A 19,205-nucleotide genomic window follows, 5' to 3' on the forward strand; every position below is an offset into this window, starting at 1 on the left:
GCTGTGAGCCCTGTATTCTTGTGATTTAAGTTGATTATCTTGAGAGAGTAGACCTCTGTAGTTCACTCTTATAGGACGGTGGGGGCAACCAACCACCGATACTTAGTGCCTACCTAGGTAGCCTAAGAGGGCAGAGTAAAGCAGTGACCTACTCAAAGGTCAGAGGATTGGGGTACTGACCAGGGGCTGGATAGCTAAGTATGTAGATAGCTATATATATGCACCTTGAGCAACCACTGGCCCCCGAGGCTTCCAGTCTCTTAAGCCAGATCTCCCTGCCTTTGCTTTGTAAAATTTGCTGCCCTTTCTACTTGTTTTGTTATGCTAACACTTTATTAATGAAATAGATGTGTGTTAGCTGGTACCTAGAGAAGTTTATGAAGATAGAAAAAAAGGGGGGTAATGCCTTTGAATGTCCTTTTTCTTCAAGGCTTCGGGGCTTTTGGGGTGTCCTAAGGTCAGGGACTGCACTGTATCTTAGGGAAGGTGGGTAAGTTTTGCCCAGTTGGCTGGAACTCCCTGGGCTTGTGTGAAGAGTCTGTCTGGTCACTACACTTACTCCAGCCTGCACTGGAGAGGTCCCTCTTCTCGGATGATGGGGGTGACGAAATGGTGGTGGAGGAATGGGGTCTATACTCCCACCTACCTAGGTGGGCTAGGGGACAGAGAATAAAGCCTCCGTGGGCAGGTTGCCTATCTGAGGGAATGGGGGAGCTGAGCAGGGGCGGGAATCAACCCGAAGGCTTTCTTAAATCTGAAACCTCTGTTGCCCAATCTATTTGTATTGCTACGCTAATATTTTGTTAGTTGACCAGGTGTGTTCTGGATGCTATCCAGAGAAGTTTAAAAATTCAAAAGGCCTTCAAATGGCTATGATTTTTAAGATCTGGGGGCTTTTTTGTTGTCTAGGATTGGGACTTGTACTGAGTTGTCAAGGAAGGGGATTAGTTTAGCCTGGTGGGGCTGGAGCTCCCAGGGCATGTGTTCACTATTTATGCCCGCTCCAGGCTGCCCAGTAAATGTATCCCCACACAACTTGGTAGTCTGTGTTGTCCCGGCTACTGGGGAGCCAGGACTGTGTTGTATTCACAGGGGCTCTTCTGGCCTGGGTGGAGAGCCAAAGGTAGTTATATTTTTATACAGACCGTGCTGGTCCTGTAGAGCGTAGCCTCCCCTGTGTCGTGTCCCTGCTGCTCCACTGCTCTTCCTCCCCAGTAGCAGACCCAGGAGTCTGTGTTCAGCTGCTGCGTGCTACAGGGACATGCTTTCTAACACTAGTAAAGTTGTGTCTACTTGTTTTTATGCTGCTAATCCTGTGGTGTACAAGTGTAGGATTTCCCTCTCAGTGGCTCCTCTGGGCTGTTCTCTGTGGAGGCCCTCCCATGTGTGCCACTTGGTCACCATCTTTCACTCTCTCCTCACAAGATTACTTCATGGATCTTAAATTCTAAATTGAGTCTGAATTATGCATTTGTAGTGATGATGTTTAGGAGTCTACTAATTAAGCAGTTTCAACTTGAATGGGTCATTCAAATTTAAGAGAACTCTTACAGTTTAATTGCTATTGTTCACCAATTTGTTATGATTCCCATCTCACGATTCTCCAGCATTCCCACCCCTCTCTGATTAAATCAGCAAGAGTGATGGATAAATGGTTACATTTTTCCTTCTGAATGCAGTCATTGTCTGTATCCCCTTTCTGGTCATGCTATTGCAGACAATGAACTAAGGCAGAAACATAGCTATGTGTAGTAAACTGTGATGACTATTGGTTTTAGATCCAGAAAATCTTCCTGGTATTTGGTTCCTCATTCAACTCCCAAGGGAGTCGGTTTGTTTTTTATTTGAGGTAGACATATGGTATCACAGTACATTATCATAATAGAGTACCCTCATTGTAGGTGTGTAGCGCAATGAGTTTTCACGTATTTGCACATCTATATACTCACTGAGAAGTTGTTGTTAGGTTCCAGGAAGTTGTCTCAAATGGATTCTATTCCATAGGTCTTTCTAGACTGAAGTCTTTCCTGAAGGATTTAACCAGGTCGTTAGCAGTTAACAACTAGATGTCACCAGGGGTTCTTTTGTAATTTCTAATCATAAGAAAATATAGATGTTTTTAATCTTTGTTTCCTCACACTCCTTTCTAGTCAATAGGGCCCCATCATCAAACTTTCCATTTACCCAGTCTTCAAGATAACTATTCTTTGACTTAAATCTCCCTATTGATTAGTTTTCTAATTCTAAGACTTCATAAAAATGAACCTATATTTATACTTTTAGTCTGGTTCTTTTGCTCTACAAAATATTCTTATTCTTGCTTATAGCAGTAGTTTTTATTGCTTTTTTAATTTCTTTGTAGTATTTTCTCAGATGATAAAAGAGGTTTGTTATTAATTCTTTATTAGAATGAATGACCCAACTTTGGCTATTTAGGAATAAGACTGCTATGTATGAGTTGGAATTCACTTGATTCAACAGTAGTGGATTTGATGTTTTGATTATATGCTTTTGGTGAGCATATAAATCTGTCATTTCTTATAGCAGTTAATCACATTTGTTTTAATTACAGATTGTTATTGTGTGAGCTTATTTCATGTCTTGTTTACTTTCTTATATCTGCCTTTTTCTTAGTTGGCAATATCTTAAAATTCATGTAAGTCGGGAGGTTTCATTATCCAAATAGTTTTGGTTCCGGAACAAAGTTGTGACAAAATAACAAGACCTATTTGGTATCTGATTACTGGAGAGGAAATTAGATGTGATGTGACCCTTTCATATGCATAGAAATCTGCTAGAATGTTGAATCCGTCAAACTTAATACCTTCAAACCCCACCGAAACAAAATCTTTCGTATATAGACGGTAACCATAATTCTGAATTTCAGTGCCCTCTAGCTCACGTTCCCAGTCTTTGCAGCCCTCCCTTTATATCAAGCAGCACTGTCCCCACAGCCTCATCTGTTGACACCTGCGTACTGCTAGCTGCTTTAGATTACCAAAGGGAGGCCATTTGTGGAACTTTTAATAATTACTACAAATTATATTATGCATAGATGTTATGCAAATATCTTTTTGAAATAAACTTCTATGCTAGTCACTTACTGCTACCGAGGGCGGTATTTCTCTTTAGTCGATTTCTGTGATATGAATTGAGAACTTTTCTCATTGACCAATTTTTCCCTCCATATGTGATATTTGGAGATAACTGAATGGTACCATCATAAAAATATTACTAAATAGCTTTAAAAAACATATATAACTTCAATAAAATCATAGCAGTTCAGTATAATTTTTAAGATTATGTTCTACTTAGTCATATTCTGATAAGTTTAAGATGTGGTTTAACCTTTCAACTGTGGGAGAAGTTAAATATAATATCTATATAGTCAACTCAGCATGATTTCCTTTTTAAGAATGGTCTTCTGTTTATGTTTAAAATGTAAAAATCTCCCTGTTTTCTTCTTTCCCTAAAAATGCACTGTGGGTGATTACCATTTTGCTGATACACAGCTTTATCAGGTATGAATGCTAAGTGTCCACAGATGTGTTGTTGAAGTTCTCAGTGAAAACTTTCCAGCCTTACTTCCCGTCATTTGCTTGATAACTATTTGTGTATAGACTACAAACATTGCTGAGTTCTTACGGTTTACAAAGGGATCTTTGTATCAAAATAATCTTGCCCAAATTTATTATCTCAAAAGGAAGTTTTCAGTGCTTTCATCAAAAATAGCTTTAAATTTCTGCATCATTCATAATATATAGTTGCCTGTGTTTTTCATGTATATATGTTTGTATATACATCTATGTATATTCTATACAGTACAGAGGATTTTCCTAATATGTGTTCTAGTAAGTATATCAATCTAAGATGTTAGAGTAGCTCCACAATATATTCAAATAAATTTATTATATCCTACTTTGAGAGATTCAGAGTATACACCAACATATTTAAGGTTTTGAGTGTTATATAACATAACTTTTTCAAAACATTTAGCTCAATATTTCCTAGAACTATTAGAGAATAGATTATTATACATAGTGGTGTTCTGGTGATATCATTTTGGTAAATAATACAAAAATTGGGAATAATATTTTCTTTGTGTTTTATTGTAAACAATAAGATTGACTAAAAGTAGTTAAAATTTTAGAGTCTCAAAATGCTTGATAATTTTATTTTGCTTGGGATTTTTTAGTAGAATTTATATTTTTAGGTACAAAAGTTATCCCCCCCCCAATTTTTTTCAAGACGTTATCTCTAAATATTTTAATGGCCTTAAAAATGTTTAAACTGTGAAAATGGAACTCTTTTTAAAAATTAAAAATAACTTTGTTGTTACTATTGCCTTTGGCTGTTTTCTCTTATAAGAATTTGGTTTTATCTTTAAATATTTTTACAGTTTCAGATAGCGTGACACAGGAAAGGAGACCTCCCAAACTTGCCTTTATGTCAAGAGGTGTTGTGGACAAAAGTTCATCAAGTCATAATAAACCAAAGGCTACAGGTATGAGTTAATAGAATACAATCCTTAGTCTTGTATATAATAACTGATTTGCTAGAACATTAAAATAATTTAAAGGTAATGTATACAAGTAGACTTTAGTCTTTGAAATATTTTGTGAGGTTAATTAGTTTATATAGATGACACTGCCCAAGTCAAGCGTTTTTGTTACTGAAAAGTTTTCCTGTGAAGAACTGTGTCTTTTGCTGACCCATTATCAACTATTTTCTGAAGCTTCCCTAGTTGTTGTATTTGTATCTATTGTTCAGAGTTGACAACTATATAAAATAGTTGCATGGAAAACACTATGTTTGATGAGGCCTGGTAGAGATTATGTGGATTTTGGTAACTAGAAGAATTGCAAATTAAAAACCAAGAAGGTAAAAAAGAAAGTTTTTCTTTGAGAAGCGAGACAAAATCCTTGACAATTTCAACTTTTGCTCCATGTATCATGCTATTACCTTTTGGTCCAACTGTGAGGATTTTAGTCTCTTTACATTGAGTGATAATCCGTACAGAGGCTGCAGTCCTTGATCTTCGTAAGCAAGTGCTTCGAGTCCTCAATTTGAGTAAGCAAGATATTACGATCTGCATATCACAGGTTGTTAGTCAGCCGTCTTCCAATTTTGATGCTACACTCTTCTTCATATAAGCCAGCTTCTCTGATAATTTTCTCAGCATGCAAATTGAACAAATATGGTAAGAGGATACTACCCTGACACATAGTTTTCCTGATTTCCCACCAGGGAGTATTCCCTTGTTCTGTTCACACATCTGCCTCTTAATTGTGTGCAGGTTCCTCATAAGCACAATGGAGTGTTCTGGAATTCTCATTCTTTTCAAGGTTAGCCATAGTTTATTATGGTCCACACAGTCAAATGCCTTTGTATAATCAATAAAACACAAGTAACCATCTCCCCAGTATCCTCTACTTTGAGCTAAGATCCATCCACCTGACATTGGCAATGGTATCCCTTCTTTCAAGTCCTCTTCTGAACCCAGCCGAAACCTCTGGCAGTTCCTTGCCAAGGTACTGCTATCATTGTTGGATGATCTTAAGCAAAATTTTACTTGTGTGACATCGATGATACTGTTCTGTCATTTTAGCACGTTGGGTCACTTTTCTTTGAAAGGGACACAATTACAGATCTCTTCCAGACATTTGACCAGCTGGCTGTCTTCCATATTTCCTGGCATTAGACAAGTTAGTTCTTCCAGTGATTCAACAGCTTTCTGAAATAGTTCAGTTGGTATTCCATCAATTTCTGGAGCCTTGCTTTTGGCTCATGGATTCTATACCATTTGATCCCGTGGCCTAGAGTTATATTAACTCTTACATTTAATAAATCAAAGTGAATTACATATCGGGCAGCCAACCCACTGTTGCTTGGTCACAAAGTGAGGCTTTCTCCTATGAAGTGTTCTAGCCTCGGCAACCATATGCAGGATCACTATTAGTTGGAATCTATTTAGTAGTGGTGGGCTTGGTTCTGGTGGGTAATACATATGAAATAATAATAATTCACTTTTTCAAAGACATGAAAGGATTAAGCAAGGATTTGATGACCAACAATTTCAAAATGGTTACATTTAAAATCTTTTTTAGCTGAATTTGTGCATTCACTAATGTATATCCAAAGTTTGATAAGTGTTTTCTTTTAAAAGGAACTATTTTAAAATAATAGGCTAAAATTATCAAAAGAAAATTGGATATTGGGACCTTTGGGGAAAATGTCAATGAAAGCATTTCTGAAAGAAGTAGTTCATTAAGAAATTTTTATAAAACCACAAAAAATACCCACATAAGTAAATTATTCTGCCTCATTCCTATGTTGATTTTCTGGCTGAAGAATCTTTTTCACATTACCAAAAGTGATTGCCATATTTATTTAGGTGTTTGTATATCTATTGGTTATAAAGGCAGTCGTGTATTAATTTTTCATATAAAATACTCATACCATATTTTGTTTAACAGATTTATTAGCACTTTACATGTCATACAATTCAATAATTCACTCATATCAAGAAGAGTTGTACAGTTGTCACCATATTCAAGCCTAAAACATTTTCTTCTTCCCTGTACTTATTGTTATTCATGCAATTATTTTTTTTCTAATTGTGGCAAAAAACATACACAGCAAAACATTCTCCAAATCCACAACTTCTACTTGTGTAACTCAGTGCCATTGATTATACTCTTCGTATTGTACAACCAGTTGGTTTTATTTTTAAAAGTAATTTTTCTTATTTCATAGGATCTACCTCAGACCCTGGAAATAGAAGCAGATCTGAATTATTTTACACCTTAAATGGATCTTCTGTTGATTCACAACCACAATCCAAAACAAAAAATACATGGTACATTGATGAAGGTAATTTATAATGATGAAAATAATCTGATAATGTTCTTTTCTTTTTAACTCACCAATGAGTAATGGGTTTTCATCAATATTTGTCATTTGCAGGGTAGAATAGAGCATTCTTTATTAATACAGATAGTTCATGACTTACGACAATATATATTCAAATGATTCCATCATAAGTTGGATACCTCATTTGCTTTTAGTTTTCATTATTATTTTTTGCCCTTCAGTAACAATCTTTACGCATTAGATTTTTATTTGTATTTGTGAATTAGAAACATTACATAAATATGTAAATATTTTTGTATTTATAAATGATAAGATTTACTTCTCCCTCAAATAATCCAACAACATTGGTTGTTGGTTCATGGTAACCTGAATATATAAACCAGGGGTAAGAAATGTATTTGGGGCTTTTTGTTTTTGTTTTTCATTAATTGCTTTTTTTCATTATCTGCTTATGGTAGAAGATATGTAGAATCAACTGATTCATTTAATGATTTTTCTCTCTGCATCTATCTTGACCTCTCAAACTCACTGCCGTTGAGCCAATTCTGACTCACAGCGACCCTGGAAGGCAGGGTAGAACTGCTCCTGTGGGTTTCCCAAGACTGTTCCTCTTCATGGGAGTAGAAAGTCTAGTCTTTCTGCCTTCGACTAGCTGGTCTTTTTGAATCGCTCGCCTTGCGGTAAGCACCCCAATGTGTACACCGCTCTGCTACCAGGGCTCCAGGGGAGCCCTTACAGCACTGTCTAAAAAGTCTCCTGTTTCTTAGTTATCATTTTTTTCTGGCATCGGCTTTATTCTTTCCCCATTGAACAAATATTTATTGAGTGCTTACTGGGTGCCTGGAATTTCTAGGCACCAAGGTTACAATGTTGAGAAGAAAACAATCCTTATCATTCCCTTTTTTGAATTTATGATCAAGTTAATGAGGTAGAAATTATTCAGGCAAGCACAGAAGCAAATGAAAACTTGCAGTTGTGATGAGTGCGCTGAAAGTGCGGCGCATGCCTAGGGGAGTGGATGAAGGGTGAGTTTTCTTTAGAAGTGACCTGAGCTTGTATTTACTGGGGGAGTAAGACATACAGTGGAAGGGGACAGAAGAGCATTTTAGGCAGAGCAAATAGGGGACTTCAAATAGTTTATTTTTAAAAATTGAATTAAAAGATAGAAAATAAAATGTTCTGAAGACCCTTGTAGTCTGTGTAGTAGCCTAATTAAAAAATGAAGCCGGGTATTTGCCAAAGATGGAAAAAACGGCGGAGTAGCTAGAGTAGAAAGAAAGGTTTCATGAAATGCACTGGAAAGGTCAACAGGCAGGCTGTGTGGGGCCTAGTTGAATATTAAGAAAACATCTTAGCCCAGTCTAGATCAAGTCCATAAGTCCAATATTAGTTCATATGTCTGATACCAATCTATAAAGTCCTCTTCAGACTCATGAAACACGTGCAATGATACCGAATGCAGGAAGATCACACACCAGTGGGTGAGAAATATTGTGGATCCAGTGGTGTTGTAAGCATCTCAGACTGAAGGATTGTTCAGCTAGGTGACGTGACATGACTAGAGCTGCCTTTGGAAAAGATCATTCTGGTTTCAGAGTGGCAATAGATCGGATAGGCAGGGACCAAGTGAATGTAAGCACACCACTGACGGCTACTTACTATCCTGGACCTGGTGACAGCATTGCTCAGAATTGTGGTGGAGAGAAGTGGAAAGCTGTGCGACTTGGGAATTAAGTTGAAAAGGCTCACAGAGGGTAAGTGGTTGAAGAAGAAGAGGCTATCAAGTACAACTCTTGGTTTCTGTCTTGCATCCATAAGTGGTGGTAGAGGGATTTTAATGTTTTATTTTGAAACTATTGAGTTGAAGAGTCCCTTTAAGCTTCCTAGAGGTGACTTATCACTTGGGTGGTTGGATGTACAGATTTAGAGCTTAAAAGAAAAGCTGGAGAAGTAAATGTGTGTTGTCATTTGCATAGATGTGATCATTAAAGAGCTATGAATGATATCACATAAGGCTGGAGTGTCTGGGGGTTGGAGGTGTCAGAGCTCAAGAATGAACTGTGAGGAATTTAAAGGCTAGGATTAGAGGAGAGTAAATTTCAAAGGAAGCAGACAGACATGACCAGGAAGCTGGGAGAAAATAAATGAGATTTTTAATCAGGAAGACCAAGGTGATAGTGCACAGCAGTATCTATAACCCATTAATTACCTGAAAGTGGATTTTGTTGGAAGAATTTGATTCAAGAGGATAGGCTGGAGAGTTCTCGAGGGTATGTAGAGTGAAGCAAAAGAGACATGAGTTCAACATCTATCTTAGGTTTTATTCTAGGCTTCCTCCCGCTAAGACATTACGTCCTCTCATCACCAAGCCTCTGTTTCTTTCCCCTTCAATATCACTGGAGATTTTCCTGTCTTCTTCATTCCTGCAACCATAGCTTTGGTGCAGATCCTTTGTCTGTACCTGCCTGAATTAATATAATGGTCTCCTAACTGCTTTCGCTGACATAAGTTTTATTATTTTAAATTTCTTCTGAACATTAATAGCTATCACCATCACTTTGATCAGTGTAGCTAACATTCCTTGACCACGTACTCCGAGTCTCTTATTACACTAAGCATTTTATGTGAATTCTTTTATTTCATCCTGGAAATATCCTGATGAGATAGGCATTTCTATTGCAAAAGTTTTGTTGCACAAGTTAAACAGTGTGCTCGAGGTCTCCCGGCTAGTAAGCAATGGAGCTAGTGTTTCAAACCAAGTCTGTGTGACACCAGAGCTTCTTTACATTGCACGCCTTTCTCCTTTGCACCAGATGCAGCGCCATCAAGTTGACTCCATCCCATAGCTTCTTGTTGTTGTTAGGTGATAGCAAGTCAATTTCGAGAACAAAACACTGCCCATTCCTGTGCCATCCTCACAACGACTGTTTTCATGTTTGAGCCTATCAATAGCCACTTATGTCAACCCATTTTGCTGGAGACCTTTCTCGATGTCCTTCTCCAGGGACTGGTCTCTCCTGACAACATGGCCAAAGTGTATGGCTCTAAATATAGACCTCTAAGGAACATTCTGGCTGTACTTCTTCCAAGGTAGATTTGCTTGTTTTTTTTTTTTTGGCACTACACGGCACTTTCAATATTTTTCTCCAGCACCATAATTCAGATACATCAATTATTCTTTGGTCTTCCTTATTCGGTGTCCAACTTTCACATGCATATGCGATGATTGAAGAGACTGTGGCTTGAATTAGGGGTAACTTAGCCCTCAAACTAATCTTCTTGATTTTTAACACTTTAAAGAAGGCTTAAAAAATAAAAAAAGAAGTCTTGTGCAGCAGATTTACCTACTGCAGTGTGTCATTTCATCTTTAGGCTGCTGCTTCTACGGGCATTGATGGTGGATGTAACCAAAACTAAATTCTGACAACTTCAATATTTTGTCCATTTATGATGATGCTACCAATTGGCCCAATTGTGAGGATTTTGTTTTACTTTCCATTGAGTTGTAATCCGTACTAAAGACTCTTAGGTTAGTATTCATTAATTCCTACCCTATGCCAGATTCCTTAGATCGGCATATTCAGCTTTTTAGGATGCTTCGGACTTTTTTCTGACATTTTCAGTCTCTGCTCCAGCCAGACTGGAGTGGGCCATTCTACGGATATACCATGCTTTCTCTTTTTGTGCACATGTCCTTCCTGCTCCCTAGAAATTCTTCTCTTTCTCCTACTTCCTGGGCTGACTCAGGTTAAGTGCCATCTTGTGTTCATTTGCCCATCTCCTCTGCCAGATGGTCATTTCTAGTGATTAGCATAGGAGCAGCCCCACCCTGCCCTATGGGATTGTAATGAATCAGAATGAACTTGGTGGCAGTGGGTTTGTTTTTAGTAATTATATTGTGTAATGTGTACAAGTTAAATAAAGATGAAAATTTAAGAGGCCAATGTGGAGGTCTGTAGGAGGGGCGCTGGTGATACAGCTGTGTAAGCGCTAGATCGCTGCCTGCAAGGTCCAGGGTGGAGCCCCTGGCTACTCTCTGGGAGACAGTGACGCTGTCTGGTTTCTATGATTCGTAGCCTCAGAAATCCTGTATCGGATCATCGTGAGTTGCTATCAGCTCAGTGGCAGTGAGGTTTTTGTTTTTTTAAAGTAGAACTCTGTAATGGCTTTTAAACTATCATTGAATCAACTTAAATTGCAGACTAAAAAAATCCACAACTTTATTAATCACTTTAAGGAAACAACTTTTGGCTTTGGTTCTCTTTATGTTTGTTTTCTCTTATTTTCTGTTCTGTTTATTCTTTTACTTTACCAATTTATGGGAAGTTATTCTCTTCTAACTTCTATAATAGGACATTTAATTCATTAATATTTCCCTTTAAAAAAACTATTAAGCCTCTAAATTTCTTTTCCCTGTAGTCCACAAAGTTTCTCTTATATGCTCCTTTCTCTTTCTCATGTTCTCTCCTTTCCTCTCTTAATTTTCCCCTTTCTCCTCTTTTCTTATTTTAAAAGTTTATATTAACATTTATTCTTTGATCTATTATTTATTGAGAAATATGTTTCTTGATTGTGTGTTAATTGTATACTGATTTCTAACTTAATTTGATTGTGGATCAACACATTCCTTCTGTTTGAAAAATAATCAGTAGTAGATTTTTTTCAATAGTTATTTTATTGTGTTAGGTTCTCATTTAACAACTTTTACACAAACTGTTTCATTACATTGGTTACATTTTTCACAATGTGTCAACATTCTCAACTTAAATTTTTAAAAAAAATTTGTAGTAGTAGATATTTTTTGGATTGAACATGAGTGCCTTTTACTTAAGTAGAAAAATCTGGGGTAGAAGAGGAAAATCCAGAACACTGTTTTGGAGTTAAGTTTAAGATGCGATGAGAATGTGTGGTAGAGGTATCAGGGGGCAGTCAGAATAGACATAATCATTTTTAGAGAAGCAATATATATTTGATATTCTTGAATACAGTTGTCTCTCCATTTTCCAGAACTCTACCAACTATGAGTTGAAAAATATTCTGGGGAAAAATATTGCTAAAAAGTAATTAAGTAGTGAAATCAATTCTTCAGAGACTATGAGGAAGCATAATATGCTAATTATATAATATTTACACTGTATTATATTTATAATTGATTAATATATGATTTAATATATATGGAAGGATGCACATAGGTTGCATTGCAAATACTATGCCATTTTATATGTGGGACTTGAGCATCTGTGGATGTTGGTGTCTGAAGGGTCTTAGAATCAATCCTCCATAGATAAAGAGGGATGACTGTATGTTTTCTTAATTAAGAATTGTTCTCTTATAGTTGCTGAAGACCCTGCAAAATCACTTACAGAGCTATCTCCAGATTTTGGACATTCTTCCCCACCACTGCAGCCTCCTTCCATGAACTCATTATCCAGTGAGAACAGATTTCACTCTCTACCATTTAGTCTGACTAAGATACCTAATACCAATGGAAGTATTGGCCATAGCCCACTTTCATTGTCTGTTCAGTCTGTAATGGGAGAGCTTAACAATGCACCTGTCCAAGAAAGTCCACCCGTGGCTGTATCTTCTGGTAACTCACATGGTCTGGAAGTCGGCTCCTTGGCTGAAGTTAAAGAGAACCCTCCTTTCTATGGGGTAATCCGCTGGATTGGTCAACCACCAGGACTCAATGAAGTACTAGCTGGACTAGAACTGGTAATTTAACTTGACCTAAACAATTTAATTCTTTTCTATGTAAGGTTTTATGCAGATATTTCCATGTTATATGGTTAAATGTTTTATTTGTCAAAAAGAATGATTGCTGTATTGACTGATTTCCCTCTGCCTCCAATTAACTTTCTGAGCTACTGTTCCTAATGTTGATGACGATTTTTCAAGGAATGAAAAATAAGTTTTATGCTACTGTGTTGGGTTTATTTGCTTCAGTGAAATGTGTACAAAGGGAAGCAGACGTGTGCTATCAACCCCCCCTCCCCGCTCACTGTCAAGCCCTCATCAGTTCTAATAAATTTGAATTAGAGACTATTCTTAAAGACTGTTTTAGAAGGAGCATTTTACATTTGGATGTAGGAGAGCATGCTATGAGATATCCCATATCCAGGAGAGGAGAATTTGAGTGCACTTAGCTTTTTCAAAGTCATACTTTCTGTTCTTTGTTTCCATGCTACTGAATACTTATTTTTCTTTCGGAGTTGCTAAAATAAAGAACTTCCTCCACCCTTTCACTCCTCTGCAGTTTTAATATTTGTGAAAACGGTGCAGGAGAGAGTTAACCAGGGAAGACTTAAGCATACAAGTGTATTCTGAAAGGAAATACATTGAGGACTTCATTTTGGATTAAGATAATTTCAGAAATCATTAGCTGTATGCTAAAGCACTGATTCTTCAATTCCTTTCTTTTAATAGAGTTCTCAATACATACCTGGATAGGGAATTCTAAGAAAGGGTAAACTAGGAACAAATCTAAGAAGCCTTAGCTCTTTATATGTTATATGTCATTTTGCAAAATGAAAACTGGTGTGTTTCTTTTTTAGGAAGATGAATGTGCAGGCTGCACAGATGGAACTTTCAGAGGTACCAGGTATTTCACCTGTGCCCTGAAGAAGGCGCTGTTTGTGAAACTCAAGAGCTGCAGGCCAGATTCTAGGTTTGCATCACTACAACCAGTCTCCAATCAGATTGAACGCTGTAACTCTTTAGGTATCTAGATGCCTTTCCATTCTCTACCAATCTGGAATGACTAGTTCTGGCGCATCTCATTTTGTATTCGGTAGTGACATCATTTAAATATGTCTCCTGCCAATGTTCATCAAGCTTTTGAAACAGTAGAAATTGTCAGTAAGAGTATAAGAAACTTTAAAGTGGTTTCATTGGTCATTCTTATCTTACAGGGGGAGGCTTTTTTTTAAAATAGGAAAAGTATTTAAGAGAGAAAAAGTAGAACATAGTGATGCTCACTGCAAAGTCAGTAGTTCAAAACCATCAGTCTACTACATAAGAGAAAGATGAGGCTTTCTATACCTGTAAAATATTACAATATAAAAAAGCACAAGGGAAGTTTTACCTTGTCCTGTAGCACTGCTATGTACTGAGTCAACTCAAGGGCAGAGTTTTAGGGGGGAGAAAATTAAAATGTGGTTACCTTTGGGGTACTGACTTTCTTTTAGTGAGTCATTTGAATATATTAGTAAGCATGCTGTTATCAAGAAATCAGTATTAGCATAGGAATTAATAAGTTGATGATAGTAAGTGGCAGTTTCTTGATGCTATTTTCCAGTTTGGATAATAGAGATGAAGTCTTTTTTTAAAATCATTTTATTTGGGGCTCATACAACTCTTATCACAATCTATACATACATCAATCGTATAAAGGACATTTGTACATTCGTTAGCCTCATCATTCTCAAAACATTTGCTCTCCATGTAAGCCCTGGCACCAGCTCCTCATTTCCCCCCCTCCCTCCCCGCTCCTCTCTCCCTCATGAACTCTTGATAATTTATAAATTCTTATTTTTTCATGTCTTACACTGTTGTCTCCCTGAGATGAAGTCTTTTAAGCATTAAGTAGATACATATATTTGTGAAAATATTTTTCAAAATAGTGCTTTGAAATTATTGTAAAACTAAATCTTGATGCATCTTTGGACAAATAAAAAATAGCTGGAGGAGCAATGTTTTGCTTGGAAGAATTTTTTTTTGCATATTACTTCATACAAAAAGTTATCTTTTTCATTGTGGAGAATATGAACTTGAAAATGAATAGTAGCAGTTTTTACAAACCAAACTGAGGAAGAGTTAACAAGAGCCTACATTTAACATCGTTTTATGTTGAGAAACTAATTTGCATCACACATAAATCAGGCAGGTCTATTAGGGTATCAGTAATACCAGTAAAGTATGCACACCTTAGAGTAATCATTTGGAAACAAAAGGGAAGCACCTTGGACAGAGTTCAAGTATTAAGAAGGAAGATAGACTAGAAACAGGTACCAAGAGGAAGTGGGTAAGTGACATGGGAATTTCAGTCAATGACATGAGAACAAGGTGTATACGCTGTTCAGTAAAAAACTGATCTGCTCTGTAAACCTCCCCCAAAGTTACAATGAAAGTGCACACCCACATGTATGTATATATACTTTAGTGAGTAATTGTGTATGGAAAGCATTTTGCAATAGTTTAAACAAGCTCTCTCTATTTTCAGCATTTGGAGGCTACTTAAGTGAAGTAGTAGAAGAGAATACGCCGCCTAAAATGGAAAAGGAGGGCTTAGAGATCATGATCGGGAAGAAGAAAGGGATCCAGGGTCATTACAATTCATGTTACTTAGATTCAACCTTATTTTGGTAAGTTTCAAATTAATAGAATAGGAGGTATAGAGACATTATGAGGCCAGAGACTTATGTGTGTGTGTGTGTGTGTATGTACAAATATATGTAAAGGAAATGACTAACTGCATCTAGTTGAGAAAAAGGAGTGCTGGAGGTCGGCGAAGAAAGGGAGATGTGTATTGCATTATATACTCATTGAAATCTATTTAATGTTTCCTTTGTCTAGATCTAAAAACTTATATAGAAAAGGAATACAGTGAATAATGAGTAAGAGGTAAATGATAGTGTTGCAAATGAAATAAATACAGTGATGAAATTAGATTACTGAAGAGAATAATTACAGCCATCTTTGTGCACATATCAGAAAGTGAAATTTGTTATAAGCCATTAACTAGTGTACTACATTTGTTTTACTAGGTGGAGTAAATCACAAGATAACTTTATGTTCAATAATTGTTTCCACTAGAACTACGTATGGGGGGTACCCCCCAAAAGCTATGCTCATTTGTTTTTTTTATCTGAGGGGAGATAATATATTTGGAGTTAATTCCATCAGGTCAGACTGTTAATCAAGCATACTAGTTAGAGGTTCTGAAAAGATTACGTAACTGGGTGACAAAAAAGGCCCGATTTTTGGCCGACAGGGAACTAATTCTACCACCTGCTTCTACAGCCATCTCAGTGCGCCAGTTTTTGCCAAAAAGCAGGGTGTCTCTCTTGCCCTACACACCTTACTCACCTGACCTCACTCCGTGTGACTTTTTTGTTTCCATGACTGAAGAGGGTCATGAAAGGACAGTGATTTGAGAACATAGAAGGGGTGAAGCAAAAACAGAGGGCGCTGCTGTCAGTTGTCCTCAGATGCTGTCACACAGATGCGTTTGAAAAATGTTTCGAAGAATGAATCGCATATTTGACAGATACATTGAGTGTAATGGAGAGTACTTTGATGGCGAAAGATTGTTTTTAAAAAAATTTTAAATACATAGCTTTGAAAAAAATTTCCCTTTTTTTGGGGGGGGTGTTACCCCCCTCGCATATATAAAGTACCTGATCTCATATGTAAAGTATACTTCAAAGTGGAACAGCTTTATGTTAGATGTTTTTCTGTGTTTCGGTAGATGAAACCCATAATTAATGAACCTACCGGCACAGCAAGTAGAATAAGGTTTTTTTTGGGGGGGGATGGTGGTGTTGAGGGGTTCAGTGGTGTTTGGAGGTGTAAAAGGGAGACAAAGTCAAGAAGTCCAGGAAGAAAGAATGTTTGGGAACTAATTGTGGTGACAACTGTACAGCTCTGCTTGATGTGATTGAACTGTGGCATGATATGATATATGTATTCACTCCCAATTCATAATAAATTAAAAAACCAAAGTGGAACAGTCTCACCTGACGAGAATCTTTGGACTTTGAAGATTGAGCCAAGGACACTGTCAGTTCAATTGAGTGTATCCTGCCATTGGGACAGCCATGTGTTAAGAAATACGATGTTAATATGGAGCATTAAAATGTTAAAAGTAGGGGGAAGAATGATAATGGCAGGCCATTGTGGGGCAGAATACTTAAAATATCTCAGATTTGTTGACAAAAGTAAGCCTTATAATATTAATATACTATTCTTTAGATTTCCTAATAAAATATGTATTAACAAATTATTTTTTAGACACCAGTAGATTTCTGCTATTAGTCATTCACAAGTTATTTTGGCATTTAAAGAAATTGAGATCCTTGCCAGAGGGTCTGAGGAAGAAAGAAGTATTAATTGATAGAATTATAGGCTCGTTATGAACTTACCTTAGGAAATTCTCTACCAGTTACGTATTGACAGTTTGACTCAGTTTTGTTGCTCTTTCAACTTTTGTGAAGAAGTTACCCTATCATTTTTATCGTAAAATACTACCAGTCTGTAGTTCATGTTCTCGATACTATCTTCACCTTCTTGATACTATATGGAAGTATCTCTCCGGTAAAGTGATTAAACCAGGAGAATCTTAGCAGGGGTCTTGGAACCTGTGCTTAGACAAAAGCACTACTTTTTGTGTATCTGTTTGCCCATCTTCACTTTTTTCTCTTGCTTTTGTTGTCTTTTTAGAGAGACTTTTGCAAAAGGTAGTATCTTTACAGTATGAGAAAGAATTTTCTTTTTATTTTGCAGCTTATTTGCTTTTAGTTCTGTTCTGGACACTGTGTTGCTAAGACCCAAAGAAAAGAATGATGTAGAATATTATAGTGAAACTCAAGGACTACTGAGGACGGAAATTGTTAATCCTTTGCGAATGTGAGTAGAAAATATACAGCTATGTTGTCGTTAGATGGACTCTCATTTCTTACTTCCCTTCCTTTCTCCTTCCTCCCTCAGGCCCTCCCTCCCCGCTTCCCTCATCCTTCTTTGGTGCAGTCATTGATTTATGCCTCGTCTTGGGTAGTAAAAAATGTATTAATGTTTTCTTAACTGGTTCTTCTGCTTCCTTTGCTTGTTTTAATTCCTTAAATTTGGCAAAAATTTGTGATTTAAACAATTTGGTAGAGTATGCTATAATTTAGCAATTACAGTCCATGTATAAAACCTGATGAAATATGTGGGATTCTTCTGACATAGGTTAATCTATGTGTTCCCACACTTATATGGTCTACTGCACCCTTTTTTTTTTTCCTTTTTTAGGAAAAAGATTACTCAGCGCCCCTTTGGCAATTAAAAATGTTTGTACTATAGTTCATAATCCATAATAAAGTATAAGTATTTGCTTCTGCAGCCCCTTTGGGTTTTTTCAGCCCCTCATCTCTGGGGCCCTCACCCACTTTGGGAAACACTGGAAAATTGCTATTCTAATAATAATCATATTTGTTAATCATATTGGAATAGTGCTATATTTCTTCCCCAGTGGTTGTATGGTGTCTATAGGTTTTTAATTACATATATTTTTTATTGTAATGGAATGAACAAATTAAAAAAAAATCCATGGTCCTATTTCTACACAGTTTAACTAAACGAGGGGTTACCCAAACAAAAGATCGGACAAAAGCTCTGCTTTTGTAGTACACATTTTCCCACTAGGTGTGGTTGGAAGGGGTGCCAGCCCACCACCACTAATCACGGTTCAATAGGCACAATTGTACGGTTGAGATATATAAATATTAAAGTCATCAAGAGCATGAGAGATAGAAGAGATATTGAAATAATGGAGTCAGAAACTTTTCATGGTAGCAATGCTCACCTCAGCCCCTCTTGGTGGTCCTTATGGAGAAAGGGGGAAGGGAATGAGTTCAAGGGGAAAGGGAACAGGGGAGCAAGGACGGGAGAGGAGACAGGGAACCAGAGAGAGTGATCTTTATTGCTAACCCAGGCCTATATACCTTTGCGGGGAGTGCAAGCCCACTAATTACAGGTAAAGACATACGTCACAAGAAGGGGCTGAGCTATAGGTTCTACAGCAATGAGAGGGGGACAGTCTAGGGACATACACGCAATAGGAAGAGGAGGGATTGGGGTATACTTGTGACAAGATGGGCGGATCCTAGATTCAGGGTGGCAACCTCACTTTGGATGTAAATGAGCCAGTTTGATCTGTTCTCCATAGAAACCATTATTAGTAGGGTGTAAACCCCACCTATAGGAACCAAGCTAATGGTTGCAAGCCTCTTGGGAGTAGTAGCCTATTGTCCTTAACAGCAGAGAACTGAGCCTTTTGTCTTCAGGGACATGTCTGTAAGCATCTGACCTCCCCCCATACACTAGCAAAAAGCCCGTAATGTTTGGCATGTCTTTGGGGGAGACAAAGCTGGGGAAAAGTCACTTTATAATCCCACAACTAGGCGAGCATCTAGCAACTCGCTCTGAGGTAGTGCATCCAGTGGCATCTCCTGGGAATGGTCTCTCTGGGCAGTGAATTTTTTCGTAAAAGCAGTTTTGTTTGAAACTTGTATTTTTTTTGATGGCCAGTGCAAAAGAACAGAGTACGGCTGTGAAATTTTGTTTCCTGCTCG

General features: G+C 37.3%; 1 protein-coding gene across 4 annotated transcripts in view; it reads left to right on the forward strand.

Moving 5' to 3' along the window:
• CYLD (CYLD lysine 63 deubiquitinase) overlaps nucleotides 1-19,205 on the forward strand; it is a 101,998-nt gene that overhangs the window by 47,368 nt on the left and 35,425 nt on the right. For all 4 annotated transcript variants that reach the window (XM_075537702.1, XM_075537700.1, XM_075537699.1 and 1 more), the window contains exons 5-10: nucleotides 4,400-4,504; nucleotides 6,757-6,873; nucleotides 12,209-12,588; nucleotides 13,428-13,593; nucleotides 15,095-15,236; nucleotides 17,377-17,499. In XM_075537702.1, the coding sequence (XP_075393817.1) occupies nucleotides 4,400-4,504; nucleotides 6,757-6,873; nucleotides 12,209-12,588; nucleotides 13,428-13,593; nucleotides 15,095-15,236; nucleotides 17,377-17,499 (1,033 nt within the window). The remainder of the gene's footprint in view (nucleotides 1-4,399; nucleotides 4,505-6,756; nucleotides 6,874-12,208; nucleotides 12,589-13,427; nucleotides 13,594-15,094; nucleotides 15,237-17,376; nucleotides 17,500-19,205) is intronic.

This window comes from Tenrec ecaudatus, chromosome 18 (assembly GCF_050624435.1).
Source record: "Tenrec ecaudatus isolate mTenEca1 chromosome 18, mTenEca1.hap1, whole genome shotgun sequence".
Classification (NCBI taxonomy): domain Eukaryota; kingdom Metazoa; phylum Chordata; class Mammalia; order Afrosoricida; family Tenrecidae; genus Tenrec; species Tenrec ecaudatus.